Raw genomic sequence first — 13,889 nt, 5'->3', positions numbered from 1 at the left:
CATCTTCCTCCTCCTTCGTGGCTCCAGGTCTTGGCAGCTCGGGATGAGGCTGAGGTCTGGGAAGCCCAAGTACTTGCCAAGAGGTGGGATGTTGAGATGTCTCCTCTCAGATGATGAAGGTCTATTCCGAGTAGCAGCTCTTAAACATGAGTCCTCTGTACTTCCAAGAGCAAGAGAACTGTCAGATAAAATAAAATGACCAAAATACTGCAAAAATCACAGCCTGGTTCAGAAACTTCATTTAGAAGTCCCTAATTTGAGACACCATCAGTGGTCTGACATTTTACATCTGGAAAGAAAAATATCTCATGCTACTTATATAAAAGTGGCCACTCCAAATCATCAGGTGTTTCTAAAGAGTGTCTCCCCAGTGACACAGGCACACAACTTAATTTCTGAGCAAGGCTTTATCTCTTGGTTGCAGGTTTTATCTTTGTGCGTAAGACACAATTATCATTATCCTATTCAAGAACTTAAAATTAAAAATGAAGTCATTGAACTGGCAAGTCAAAGTAAACTTGTGTTGTAAGTTTTGAGGATTTAACCTAAAAATTAATTCTGTCTTAAGTGCAAGGTTTTGGAAGTGAGGATCTGTTGGTATCAGAAGTTTGGTTTGGAAGTTGGTATCAAGCATAGATGCCATTGGGCCAGCACCTAGTATAAGACTTTGGTTTCCATGTTTCTAAAGTTATGTCTGACTTGCATAGATTTGAAAACAAAGCATCTTACTACAAGTTGTAAGAGACTTTTACAACTTTCAGTACCATTCCTGCTCGCGGATTCTGTGGAGTTACCACATCTAAGAGCACTAATATAACAACGGCAGGAGCTTCTGTGTTGCCAGTTTCAGGCTTCTGCTGCTGAAAGCACCACACCATACTATCCTTTTCATAAGCTTCTTGCATTCTTTTAACAGTAAGTTGGTGAATTTTTCCATTCCTTTTTAATGGGAATACTGTTCCAAGAACATTCTTGTTCTAAGAGCTAGGAAATTTCATCTAATTTCTGATCCAAATGCAGCCATGCAGATTCTGTCCTTGTTGTTGTTTTTTTTTGCCTACTGCTAACAATGCCCTGTAGCTCTTTCCCCTTTGCAGTATTTATAGACATGAGCTGAAATCCTTTTGAGCCTTTGTTTGGCTAGACTGATCCCACCACCTGTTCTCATCTCTCTCATAGGACGGCCTCTCCAGTTCCCCAATTATCCTAGCCATTTGCTGCCCCTCTTCCGATTCAAACAATTTTTCCTGGCTGCTAGTTACCAGAATTGTACACACTCTTCCAGATGCTGTTTCACTTGGGCTTGCACCCTGCCATAGTTCTTGGAGCTGCCTCTCCACTTAAATCCAGACATGATTGTACATACCTTCTTCATGGCCACCTTATGGTAGTTATGTGTCACTTTCTAAACAACCTACAGACAAGTCCTCTCTATTCTGGCTGAGGAGCTGCTCTGCCTAAATCATTACTTTCATATATCTGATGAACTTCTGAGGAAACCATATGAGTGGTGGCCTGGAAGTCTTGCATACTCACAGCTTCCCTTCTGTGCTGGGAGGGTTGCACTTGTGTTGTGCTAGTGTGTGTGCAAGGGGGAGGCCTTGGCCATAACCTCCTGCTCCCTTCCACCTCGCAGCCTCGCAGGCCCCAGGGTGTCCATCCTCCCACCGTGCCATGGTGGGGCTGTGATGCACCAGCTCCTCTGTCTTCCCTGCTGAGTGCAGCACAGATTCGTCCCACAGAAATGGATGTGGTTTTGCCTAGAAGGAGCCTCATTGATGACCTGCCCTATTTGGTAGGAAGGAAGCACCTCTGCAGAGCTGGGGCAGATGGACGGAGCAGGCTGTTGGACCAGCACCTCTACCTCCAGAGAAATTCCCCAGCTGCAGAGCAACACGGGTCACTGTCCAGAACTTCCAATGGAGGACTCAGCAGGAGGGCAGGAAACTTTCAGAAGACATGGAAATAATCTCTCTCAGACTTTTACAAGCTTCTTTTCTTTCTATAAGCTCAGACACTTCCCCAGGTGATGAATCACAAACTAAAGGGCCAAAGACTGGGACTGCAGGTCACAGTCAAGCTCTGATATTTCTGGTGCTTTCAGTAGCTCAGCTCTTCCACACCTTGTTACATGGCAGGGATGCTCACATGGCTATATGTTATGGGGAAGGGCCAAAACATGAAGCTGCAGTGGAGGCAGTGCCTCCTTGTTGGACTCTCTGGTGCTTGGGGCTTTGCAGGGTGGCACAGCCTCTGGCCACCACACAAGGCTGCAGCCGTTGCCTGGTGTACCTGGGTGGCAGATCTTTGCTGCAGCAGCAGCACATGGGAGGATCTGGTGTCAGTCTCAACCACAGTGTGAAGCTTGTGTGGTCTGTACAGTACTCAGCCCTCCCCTCCTGCCTCCCCAGCCCGAATTTGGGGGAACACTCATGGGAGAGATTTGGCTCAGCGTAAAAACAAGAGGCAGGTTTTGCTTTTTTTCTTCCTTGGGAAGCTACAATGTTTCTGCTTTTCAATGAGCTGGTCATTTTTGCCACTCATGAGTAGATAAATAAAGTTCTAAGGACATAGAGGTTGTTCCTATAACCCATTGTCCTCTCCTGTCCTTTTACCTCTTCAGTGACAGCAAGCACTTGGTTATCCTTTGCAGCTCTTTTATTGCTGACCAATTCATCTTGGCAGATTTTGGTGTGTTTGTTTCTTTGACTGGTCTTGGAGAGAAAGTGGAAGGCCACCCACTGCAGAGAGCCCTACGAGTCCAAACAAGGAGCACACCTGTCTCCTGGGGTTCCCTTGTTCAGACACCGAGTCCAGCTCTGATGGGAGCATAGCGCTGGATGTGCAGGAGCTGGCCCAGGGGCCACGTTCCTTACAGATCACACAAGAGGCAGTGAGGTCTTCAAAGGAGGTGATTTACCTTCCTGTGATTCAAGGAAAGGGCATGGAAAGTGAATTGAGCTTACACACAGAACCTGGCCCCAGAGGAAATGCCCACTTCTGAGGTGTTTGTTCCCTGGGCAGGAACATGGCTTGGCACCTCCTGGCTCCTGCTAAACCATCTTCCAGTCTGAGGAGGTGGCACAGTACCTCCCAGAGAGGTTTCATGCACTGGTCATATGGTGTTTGCTTGCCTATTTGAAATGAAAATAGTTTGCTCCTTGGAAGCACCCGTGAGGGAGCTCAGTGCTGTTGGCAGCGGAGCTGACACCCATGTGAGGAGGGAAGGGGGCTGCATTTCCCTTCAGCAGGGCATCAACACATTAGCAAAGTGTTTGGGGGGTTCTGCCTTGTGATTCTGCAAATAGGAGAGAGGCCTTGAAATGCCTCCAAGTGAAACTGCTGTGAAATTTATGTAGGCAGAAGGTAATTACCCAGATTAGACTTTGGCCAAGGCGCAGGACTGACACTTCTTGAGGGAACATGCCGCAGGAGCTTAAATAACCACACATGGCTGCTGCTTCTGTGACTTTACATTTTAGCTGAACTACTATTCTCCATCATCAGAGCGGGCCTCACACCAGGGAGGGGACCCTGAGGTGACCAATGAGCCACTTGTCAGCAACTGCAGTCAGCAGCTCCGGCCGAGCCTTCGCGAGGGCCGTGCCCATCACCCTCCCCTTCTGCAAAAGAGTAACTCCAGCAGCTCTTACTGACCTGAAACATGAATCTTACCTTCCTTTTTTCCTTCTTCTAGGTTTTCTTCTTCTTATGCATTGTTCTCTTCTCTTCTCTTCTCTTCTCTTCTCTTCTCTTCTCTTCTCTTCTCTTCTCTTCTCTTCTCTTCTCTTCTCTTCTCTCTTCCCTTCTCTTCTTCTGTCTCTCTGCCACTTGTCAGTATTCACTTTCTTCTATATCATCTTTTTCTGTATCAGTTTTCACCTCCCATACAGAGTTTCCTAGCTTCTCTCTTCCTCTTTCTGTAAAGGTTTGGTTTTCTAAAACATGTTCTTGTTTTCCTCCAAATCCTCTCCTGGACTTTCCCTGTGTTCCCTCCCTATCTTTTGTTCTCCTTTGCAACTGCCTGGCCACTTCAGGCATTTGATTAAACATTTTGCTGTTTGTAATCCTTCACAAAGCTGCTGGGAACAAGGTCTGGGGTCACAGGTCTCCTCCTGGCTGTTGTCTGCATTCCAGCATTTCTTCCATCCTCAGGAGATCCCAAGCTCCAGCTTCCATTTGGTAGTGGGAGACTGACCATAGGTTGATTTTTATGCCATGGGAGCATATGCAATTATGAAGGCAGCTAAAGACTAATTGTACGTAGCATATTTCCTGTGATACCAGGTCTAGAAATACTCATGAGTTGCTGTGATCCTGAGGCAAGAGGAAAAATGTTGGAAAGTGTTTCAGTTAGTTCTAAATTGCTCTTGATATGTTCTAGTCAATAAATAGAAAAGCAAAAAGGTATCTTCACTGTTTGTAACATTCTTCACAATAATGGATCCCCTCTCCATTATGCTTCATTTCACTCCAGTAATTTGTTCCTCTTTCTAGGGAAATCTGTCTCATTACTATTTCTAGATACACGCTTACTTGTATTCTTCCAGTGCAACTGCAATGTTGGGTGACCTTAAGTAATTACTTCTTTGTGCTGTGGTTTTATGTAAAAGAAATACTAATTTTGTTATTTATTGTTGAAACAAGAAAAATAATTAATATTTAGTAATGTTTCTAAACATATATAATAGAACCATAGAATGGTTTGGATTGGAAGGTATCCCACGGGCAGGGACACCTCCCACTAGAGCAGGTTGCTCAAAGCCCCATCCAGCCTGGCCTTGAACACTTCCAGAGATGGGGCATCCACAACTTTCCTGGGCAACCTGTTCCATTGTCTCACTACCCTCACAGTAAAGAATTTCTTCCTAATATATAATCTAAATCTACCCTCTTCCAGTTTGAAGCAATTATCCCTTGGCCTATCACCATGCCCTTGTAAAAAGTCCCTCTCCATCTTTCTTGCAGACCCCCTTCAGATACTCGAAAGCTGCTATAAGGTCTTCCTCGAGCCTTCTCTTCCCCAGGCTGAACTGCCCCAACTTTCTCAGGCTGTCTTCATAGATACCCTCTTGCCTTTCAACATTTTGGCCACTGCTCAGCTTTCTTCATGTTATTCCTACCTTCACACTAGCTGAAGCACTTCTTCTTCACTGAAGAACTATAACTGATTTGAGAGAGGGAGAGGTCTAGTACTACACGCAGAAGGGCTACTCATGCCATCGCCTGTGATGTGATACCTCCAGACGTGCATCTCCAAATGATATTGGCTCTGCTTCCACCATATCATATTGACTGTTCACACCCCGCTTGTTGTTCAGCTGATATCGTATGAAAGTCTTTTTCCACCTGAATGCTAGACTGCTCTTCAAGTTTCTCTGTCTGACTGAATGTCTGCACTGGGGTTAGTTCTTCCCAGATACAGCTGGTGCACTTGTACTGAACAGCTCTCAGTTGAATAATTCTGCTGCATCCTTAAAATATCCACATTAATTTTTAACCTTTAAGTCAACGTGAACTGCAGCTCCATTCATCACCCACTTCCCCGTCTGTTAGATCAAGGTTTAGGACTTGGTACACAACACCAGTGACCTGATACAGCCCACAGCTTAATTTTAGTTGTATATAGCCTTATGAACCATTTTTTCCCATGTCAGTATTAAACTGCACTAACATATGGGATCAAGTACTATCCTCCAAGCAAGCTTGATGGGTGAAACTGAGATAGATCTCAAATTCTTTCCTGGGAGACTTCCCTAATGCTCATGAACTTGACACAAGCATCTGGTAGGTTTTCACTCACAGAAACCCAGGACTATGTGTCTGCTTGAAAGCTTCAAACCAGATTTATTGTAAATTAATGGAAAATAAAGAAAAAAAGAAGAAACCACAGGTTGGTAAACTATTACATATCAGTGTGAAGGACTTGTCCAGTGATGTGCAAACAGATATTGAAAAGAATATCTAAATAAGCAGCAATTTCTCCATAGAAATCTCATTAAATAAAAAAAGAAAATTATTTCCATATTTACAGATTACAAGGCAAATGTATCCTTAAAGCATTGTATCGCATTTAGCGGGTTTATTTCTTTGAAATAGAGGAGAAATGAATCTAAGAGTGTACTTTGAACGCAGCTTGCTACACAGTCTATGTTACCACCAGTGAATGGATGAGTAGCCTCTCCTTGATCACTGCAGTGCTCTGCTTCTTCTGTTGTCCAGCCTTTCACCGAAGGGCTTCTGGTACCTCCACCTATGAAAGGAGAGGTGGGGAGGGTGTTCATTACATTTGCTGTGCAGTCTGGATGGTGAAATTGCTACCGGAGCTACAGAAGCACTCCCAACATCCCTGTGCTACGCAGCATCTCCTGTAACAAGCCTGAACCTGGGAAAGTACCCCACCTTCTGTCAAAATCACAGCCGAATAGAAATCAGCGTGCTAAGAAAAGCCTAATCAGAGGAAAGCCTCCCCCAAAATGTTTTCTTATGCTCACAGTTCTAAGAATGTGGTTTTTTTATTAAATACATATGTACTAAAATTAATTGAGCTTGTGCTATAGCTGAGCCTCAGTCAATTACTGAAATAGAATCTTACTTACCCGCCTTAATTGCTTTATGCTGCTTGCCCGAATTGCTTCCATAAGGTTGTCATGGAGAGACCTTTGTGGGGTGGAGGGACGGGTGGAGGGTCGTGAACCTTCCTCTGATTTTCTGTCTGAGACTGATCTTAGAGAATCTTTAATTTCTTTCAATATGCTGTTGTCATGTTTTTTGCTTTTTTTGCCTTTTTTCTTTTTCTGTCCATTCTGTAAGGCTTTTTTTGAGCTTTCTTGCTGTTTGATGACTTCAGCTATATTCCTGGTTGGTGCCTTCTTCTCTGGAATAACCGGTGGGGGAGGAGGAGGTGGAGGTGGGGGTGGAGGGGGAGGTGGGGGTGCAGGAGCTGGAGGCTGATTTTTCACTGGTGATGCTTTCTTAGGGAGCTTTGGAGAGGACCAAGGTGAGCTCTTAGGTGACACATAAGGTGAGGACCGAGGCGTCCCCTTCTGCAAGCCTCTGGCCTTTGGATTGACGGCTCCATCACAACCGGACTCCTGCTGCCGCTGCTCCTGCATACGCTTTTGCCTTTGTTTATCCATATTTCTTGTCAGGATACTTGTCATGCTCATTCTTGGGCCAGCAAGGTCAAAGTGGTACCCAAGCTTGACCAGGGTGGTGTTCTCTTTCAACAGTTTAACTATGTCCATTTCCACCTGGCTGCCCATGATGTGCCTTTGATTGTGGAACCGCAGTTCTGTTAGAACCTTGTTATTCTGCAAAGCTCTCATGATGGCCAGTACTCCTTTGCCTGTGATAAAATTTGACTCTATATTCAAACTACTTATATGCTGATTTACCTTTAACATACCAGCAATAGCTATTGCAACGTTGTCATCAGCATGCGTGTTAGCCAAGCTGAATGACTTAACCACTGTGTTGTCCCTCAGGGCTTGAGCAAACTGTATGAGCATCTGTGAAGTGATGTTTTCAATGTTGTTCAGATTGACCTCTGTGGTGTCAGGGTCATTGCTCCTAACTTTTTCCAAAGCATCCTCAATAACTGTTGGATTTCCGCAGGGGTGGATGGCACTGCTTTTTAAGCTCAGATTGTCGGTGTCTTTTCCATCATGGCCATTGAGTAAGTTTTCATTGTCCTTTGCGCCGTTACACTTTTTGCGTCTGATGTGGTCAGAACTCCTGCCATCCCCAGGTCTTTCACCAGCTGCAACATTTTGCTTTTCCTCATCCTCATCATCACTGTCATCCTCATCTTCCTCCTCATCTTCTTCTTCATCATCATCCTCTTCAGTACATGGCTCCTCAGACACTTCACTATTGCTTTCTGTGAAATATTCTTCTTGAATGTCTTCTGAATTGTCATCTTCTTGCTCAGAGTCCTGAACAGGAATGCAGGTGTAGGTGTTAAACGTGATTGCAGTAACGTAGCTACTGCCTTTTTGCACAAAAACAATTACCTTGAAGCTATATAAGTTAATACTGAAAGCCAAAAATAGATCCCCAGAAACACAGACAGTTAGGAGAACAGAAAATGTTTCAGCACCTAACACCTTTTTAACACTGTTTCTTTCATATTCTTTAGAAGACAAATGCTTAGCATAAATAGGAACAGTTTTACTGGCGTCAGTGATTTCTGCCAAGAGAAAATTTGATACAAGATATTGCAACATGGACATACTTCATGCTTTCTATGTGTTGGCATGTCCACAAGGGAATGTCATTTGGATCCTTGCCAGCAGAAACATAAGACCGCAATTTCAGAATGGACGTGATCTGTGAGCAACAAGTTTCTTGATTTCATAGGGACTAGACATTTGTGTCAATGGTCAGACTCCCTTGCATATGTCAGTACATCTGAAAAGGCTAAAGACTGCCATGATTTAGAATACAAATAGTGTTTGCACATGTAAACCTGCATATCGACATGCAAAATAACAGAGAATTACAGGAGTCATGTCAAAAAGACTCTGGATGCCCTGTATGTGCTATCTGCCCTTAGAAGCTATTTGTGAAGAAAAGATTCAGACACATTCCCACAGGTAACAAGTAACCACATGTCAATAATCCCTTAATGTTTGCCAAGAGCTCACTAACAGCTGTCACCATTATAACTCGTTATAACTCATTGCCTACAGAGTAAACTGACTGTTTTGCTAAACCCCAAGGTTATTTTGGTGTGTTTGTTGGGCACCAAGATGGTGAATTTGGATTTACTTCTGAAAGGTCTGCCTGGTGCCTTCAGCAGTTACGGTGGCAGAGGACAATTCTCTGTGCAGGAACAGCATAAGTTCTGCTCCCCAGGGAAGTCTCACTCTCCATCTGGAGGACCCCGGAAGCACAGCAGTGTTGTATGGGCCATGGCTGAACCCACACGCTGTGACCAACCTTAAACCTCTTGCTCAAAAGGTTCTCTCATGTCCTGTTTTGTCTACTGGACAAGCCATAGCATATGCCTTTTTATATACATTTGTAAATGTTTATAAAATTTTGGACTAAATATAATTGTTTGGTATGCACTATTTTAGCAACATTCATATTTTAGTCTTTGTCAAATACTAGAGGGTATTTTACAAAGCAAGTACACTCTGTGGAGACACAGCAATTCTGTTTTGTGCTTCTGGAAAACAAAAGTGTTACTAACATGACAGCCTGTTTTTAGAAAACCTGTGCAGTTTTAGGTTTGCTTAATTATCTGGCTCTAAAAATGCAGGGAAAGGTTGAAATAATAGTAATGAGAGATTGCATGGTACTCTTTCACAATCTTAAGCAGATTTCTGTGCTGGGACACACACAAAACAGATGGTAATTCTAATGTTTGCAGAAGCGTGGCTCTAATGAAAGAGGACATCGAGGTGTTCCAGCCTATCATTCCAGAGCATTCAGCGCCTGGAGGATTTGCAGGGTTCAGCCCCATTGCTTCTCCTGTGGATCATGCACGGGAAGGCCCTTACACTGAGAGATGCTGTGCTACATATAGAAACAGGACTGTGTTAAGCCAGGTTTTTTATGGGACTAAGATTTATATCTGTAGCTTTTATATATATATACACATTCAGACTTTTAAAAGCTGAAAAACACCAGGCATCCAGGAACCCATCTTCATGGCTATGCTTTTTATCTACCCAGGAATATATACGACTGCCTTCAACACAGCTGCAGATGAGCAGAAGTTGGTGCCTCTAAATGGACTGCTAATATGCTTGATGACACTAGATTAATAAAAGAAAACATGATATTTTTTTTTGAGTGGCATTTCTGGGATCAACAGGGAAATCTAGTTTCCTGTCACATACATCATTTGGTGTCATAACCATCTGCACAATAATCTTGAAATCGAGCGCTCTTCTCTTTGCAGATCCATAGAGACAGGTTGTGTTACTGTGGCAGCATTTCAGTGCAGGGCTGCTGCAGGCAGCCTGCAGGGCTTCATCTTACTTCATAGTAGTAACTTGATGAAAAGTTAGGACTAAGACAGTGAATGCAGAGAGCAAAGTATCTCTGGAGGGCAAGTCATTCACCCTAAAAGGCTATCTGCAGGATGTTTGCCTTCTGGAGGGGCTGACCTCTCACCACTAACTATAGAAAGAACACAAATAACCATCTCAGATAAGGTGTCTAACTTTCAGACAGTTGAGGGCAAGAAGAAAATTTCTTTCAAGAAACTCAGAAGGAGCTTTCTCAATGCCTTCAGTGGAGAGAGCCTTTGTGCCTTCTACATCAGCGAGTCGGCATTTTCATATTTAGAGATGTATTTAGGAAGTTTCTTCTTAGATCAAAAAGTATAGAGGCTTTTGCTAGCACTTTGGGGTTTAGCCAGTATCTATTGTTAATGCTGTATAGACATGGAAAATTAAAAAAAACCCCTGCCATTATATAAGACACCGAACTAGTCTTGTTCAGAAAGTTTTTTGGAACTGTCCAGGTCTCGAGTTCCAGTCTCAGCTGGAAATAAACATTAATCTTGCCATTGCCTCCCTAGGACTTGACAAACAGGGAGTGAAATCAACGTCTGCAAGCTGATACTAATGGTTTGATGACAGCTAGTGGTCTGTGCACTTGCCTGCAAAGACATTACAGCACCATTCACAAGCAGGAGAAAACACCTACGTGTAAAGAAATCCTGGATAGTATTATTATTGCAAGATAATTTAATCCAGGTAATTTTTCTCTAGGAGAATATTTTATTTAATGTACAAACTTCAATTATTTCCTTGCAAATGAACCAAGGTCCTGAATCAAGGCCGTTAGAAGTTCTGAGTCCAGTTTTGTTGTCTTTGTTATATTATTTTCTACTCAAACACAGGAAAAAGCGTCCTTATAAACAAAGTCAGAGCCTGGTATGAAGCAGTGATTAAAAATAAAAAAGCTACTCACATCCCCAAGTCCCCACTTTGCTTTGAAATCACAGGGAGCCAACGTGAAAACAGAAGTTGCTTTTTGATAGAGCTCAGTCTCACAAATTGTTTTAGCAAGGGCCCGGGGGATGCCGGCAGGGACTTCAGCTTAGGCTGAGAGTGCTCATCGCCTGCCAGGACTGAGCCCTTCGCTCCTGCCCAGCTGTACCGTTTGTTTGCAGTTCAGGGACCGGGTTTTATTATTAACATTTTTATTTTGGGGGACGAATTGTCTAACAAGCACTATCGGTCATTTTCTGGGGAATACAGGTAAATGGTTTGGCTGATGACTCTAGCCCAGGCTACTTTTGAAATAACTTACAGCTACCCTCTGACCACAGTTGCCAGAAGACTCCCGAGCCGTGCCAGGCATCCTCAGCAGGAACAAAGCAACACAAGCTGCTGACTGCAGTGCAGCCTCCTTCCAGCGAGCAGGGAGCCTGACTTCTGACATGACACATATTCAAAATTATCTTCCTGACATGCTTCTCAGCAATCAATACTGATTTTTTAGAAGGAAAGGCAAGGCACTTTTTTAAGCTTTTAAACAAAATCTAAAGCCATCCAAAAGTCCTTGTCACTACCTGGCAATAATTTCTAATGTGTCCTTTAAATTTTATCTTATTTTAATCACTAATGTGAGTTTTCACGGGACTTTCTTCTGTTCTCAACTGAGCATTTAAAGTAACTCCAGAGAGAGCAAAAACTGAGCTAATACGCAGTGGTTTAGCAGGCACAAAAGTATGGCTAACAAAGTTCTTTAAAATGTTGCAAGAGACTGAAAGAAAATGAAAACAGTCAGTGAGATTATGCCAGGGGAGAACAAACCCAAATATTTCTAGGAAGGAGCCACTGCCTCCGCGTCTTACCTTGTCACATGCACCCAATCTCTCTTTTTCTAAGAGTTTTCTGGTCTCCCTCTCCCAGTAGGCCATCAGCGCTTCCCTGCTGAAAGTCCCCGTTGGTGTTTTCTCCGTCAGGCTCTTCTGCCGTTGTCCCACTGGAAGGTTTCGGTCAGGCTCTATGTCCTCCAGCTCCCGCTCCAGCTCCTTCAGCTCCTCTTCAGTGAGAGAAGCCAGGAGCTCATCTTCATCAATGTCTTCATATTTACTGAGCTCTCTTCTGTAGCCAAAGGTAGACATGGTCCCGCTTGGTCAGGCTGGTACGAACCTGAAGTGACTAGGCATTCAAGAAGGCTGAAGCGGCCAAGCTGTGTCTCGTTTGGTCAGCAACTGTTTCCCCGTGTAGCGGAGGCACCCTTTTAAGAGTAATCACCGGGGGCTTACGACAATGCACGAAGGGATGAAAGCATGCTCCGTTTTAAGCATCAGACGTCAGCTAGACATCTGAACAGCAAGAATGTCCCAACAGTAGTGTTTGCAGGTCCCTTAAAGAGGGGGATTATTGACATACTGACCATGGCCATATTTAGAGCAGGCGGCCAGCGGGAGAATACCAGCCTCGCCGACGGGGGGGCGGCAGCAAATAAAACCCCGGGTGCATTCGCACCGACTTTGTGTCCAAACTGTTGTAGAGAAAGAACAATGGAAATCCATTTAATCCTGAGCTGCCACAGGGGCTGGAAATAAAACACCCTCGCCGTTGTTCAGCGGACTTCCTCTCGTTTTCACGGTTTTCGAGCGGAACTGCGCTGTTATCCCGCCAAGGTGTCTGCAGGAGGTTGGGATCGGTGGGAAGGCAGCCCGAGGGGAGGAGGTCTGCGTGCCAGTGCCCGCAATGTCACGCCTCACCCGTAACAAATCACACAACTGGATTATTTATTATTTCCCCCACCCCTTTTTTTTTTTTGAGGACGCTCAGAGGGAGAATCAGCTTGATATGTCCATTTGGAGCTCCTGTGAGATTTTTTTTCACATGGAGAATTGTGCTCTGCTGGGGCAGTGAGCAGAGTCCCGCAGAGCTTCAGGGGGAACCAGCCCTGGGGGGGCAGCGGGGGCTCCGGCTTCATCACTTCTGGCAGCCCCTAGCAAATGAAGGCCTCTAGTGGCTATTTTAGTTAATGGCCATTGCTTGCTGTAGCTGACTGATGTGCAGCTGGAGAATGCCCTTCAATTCATAATTTTAAATGTATATCTACAAGATCATGTCTGCTAATAAATGATACATTATTCTGATATTATTTTATAGACAGGTATCTTCCAGTGTAAGAAACTAGAGAATGAAAGGTTAAACTTCACACTGTTTTTTTATTTTCTGTATTAGCAGTGAATAATGGTGAACTAGCAACATTTCCTGAAACGTGTAGGGCAGCAATATCTGCAAACCTGTGTTGAGAGAGAGACAGAGAGAGAGGGAGGGGAAGAGGAGAGAGAAAAGGTTGGCTTTGGAAGAGGGAAACAGAAGCACGTATCTAACTACATATATTAACCTTATTAAATGGTAACATATGTTGTGTTTATATTTAGACAGACAAGACAGTGTTTAATGGAAATGTAGGTGAAAATAATTTGAAGTACTGTTCTTGTCCAACATCATCTCTTTTTGGTTAATATGGATTGGACACCTGAACCGATGTATGATATTTAGCTAAATTGCTCATTTAGTTTTATTATTATGCATATTGCTTTATTGGCAATGGAGAGAGAAAATTGAGCATGAATTTCATAAACAGATTTGATAAATAAATTACATTTTTCTTTGATAATTTTTCATATGAATTTCATGCAGTTTAGCTTGTTCAAGAAGTGGGATGAAAGCTTACAAGCTTAGTCTTCCCTAACACAAGAAATACATTAATAAAGCAGGCTAAAGAATATTGTGCATCTTTAAATAACATAAATATTCGCAGGTCCATTGACTAAATCTTTTCATAAGATTAAATTATATATATATTTATATAAAAAATTTAAAAAGGAGGAAGATGCAGAACAGTTTGATTTATGGAGCTAAGAGTGTTACCTTCATGATATAAGATAC

The 13,889-nt window shown here is 43.4% G+C and overlaps 1 protein-coding gene across 3 annotated transcripts; it reads right to left on the bottom strand.

Annotated features, from left to right (window-relative positions):
• Positions 1 to 3,711: 3,711 nt before the first annotated feature.
• On the bottom strand, positions 3,712 to 12,652 carry LMOD2 (leiomodin 2). Of its 3 annotated transcripts, XR_012463656.1 has the most exons (4): positions 11,822 to 12,652; positions 6,600 to 7,937; positions 6,161 to 6,253; positions 3,712 to 4,317 (listed from the first exon to the last, which is right to left on the bottom strand). XR_012463656.1 is itself a non-coding variant. In XM_074164319.1 (3 exons), the coding sequence occupies exons 1-3, from the start codon at positions 12,092 to 12,094 to the stop codon at positions 6,227 to 6,229; spliced, it is 1,638 nt and encodes a 545-aa protein (XP_074020420.1). In that variant the 5' UTR covers positions 12,095 to 12,652; the 3' UTR covers positions 5,824 to 6,226. The 3 variants fall into 3 exon arrangements, 2 of the variants coding, with proteins under 2 accessions (XP_074020420.1, XP_074020432.1); XM_074164319.1 differs by lacking the exon at positions 3,712 to 4,317 and having other exon boundaries at positions 5,824 to 6,253; XM_074164331.1 differs by lacking the exon at positions 3,712 to 4,317 and having other exon boundaries at positions 5,824 to 6,253; positions 6,600 to 7,928; positions 11,822 to 12,094.
• Between the last annotated feature and the right edge of the window lie 1,237 nt (positions 12,653 to 13,889).

This window comes from Numenius arquata, chromosome 2 (assembly GCF_964106895.1).
Source record: "Numenius arquata chromosome 2, bNumArq3.hap1.1, whole genome shotgun sequence".
NCBI classification, from domain to species: Eukaryota; Metazoa; Chordata; class Aves; order Charadriiformes; family Scolopacidae; genus Numenius; species Numenius arquata.
This window is presented reverse-complemented; position numbering and strand designations above follow the sequence as displayed.

Excerpts from the sequence above, each read along its gene's own strand:
- LMOD2 (XM_074164319.1), bottom strand. The coding sequence starts at position 12,094 with ATGTCTACCTTTGGCTACAGAAGAGAGCTCAGTAAATATGAAGACATT. Across the intron at positions 7,938-11,821 it reads GATTGGGTGCATGTGACAAG|GACTCTGAGCAAGAAGATGA; the intron begins GTAAGACGCGGA and ends ATTCCTGTTCAG. Across the intron at positions 6,254-6,599 it reads GCATAAAGCAATTAAGGCGG|GTGGAGGTACCAGAAGCCCT; the intron begins GTAAGTAAGATT and ends CTCCTTTCATAG.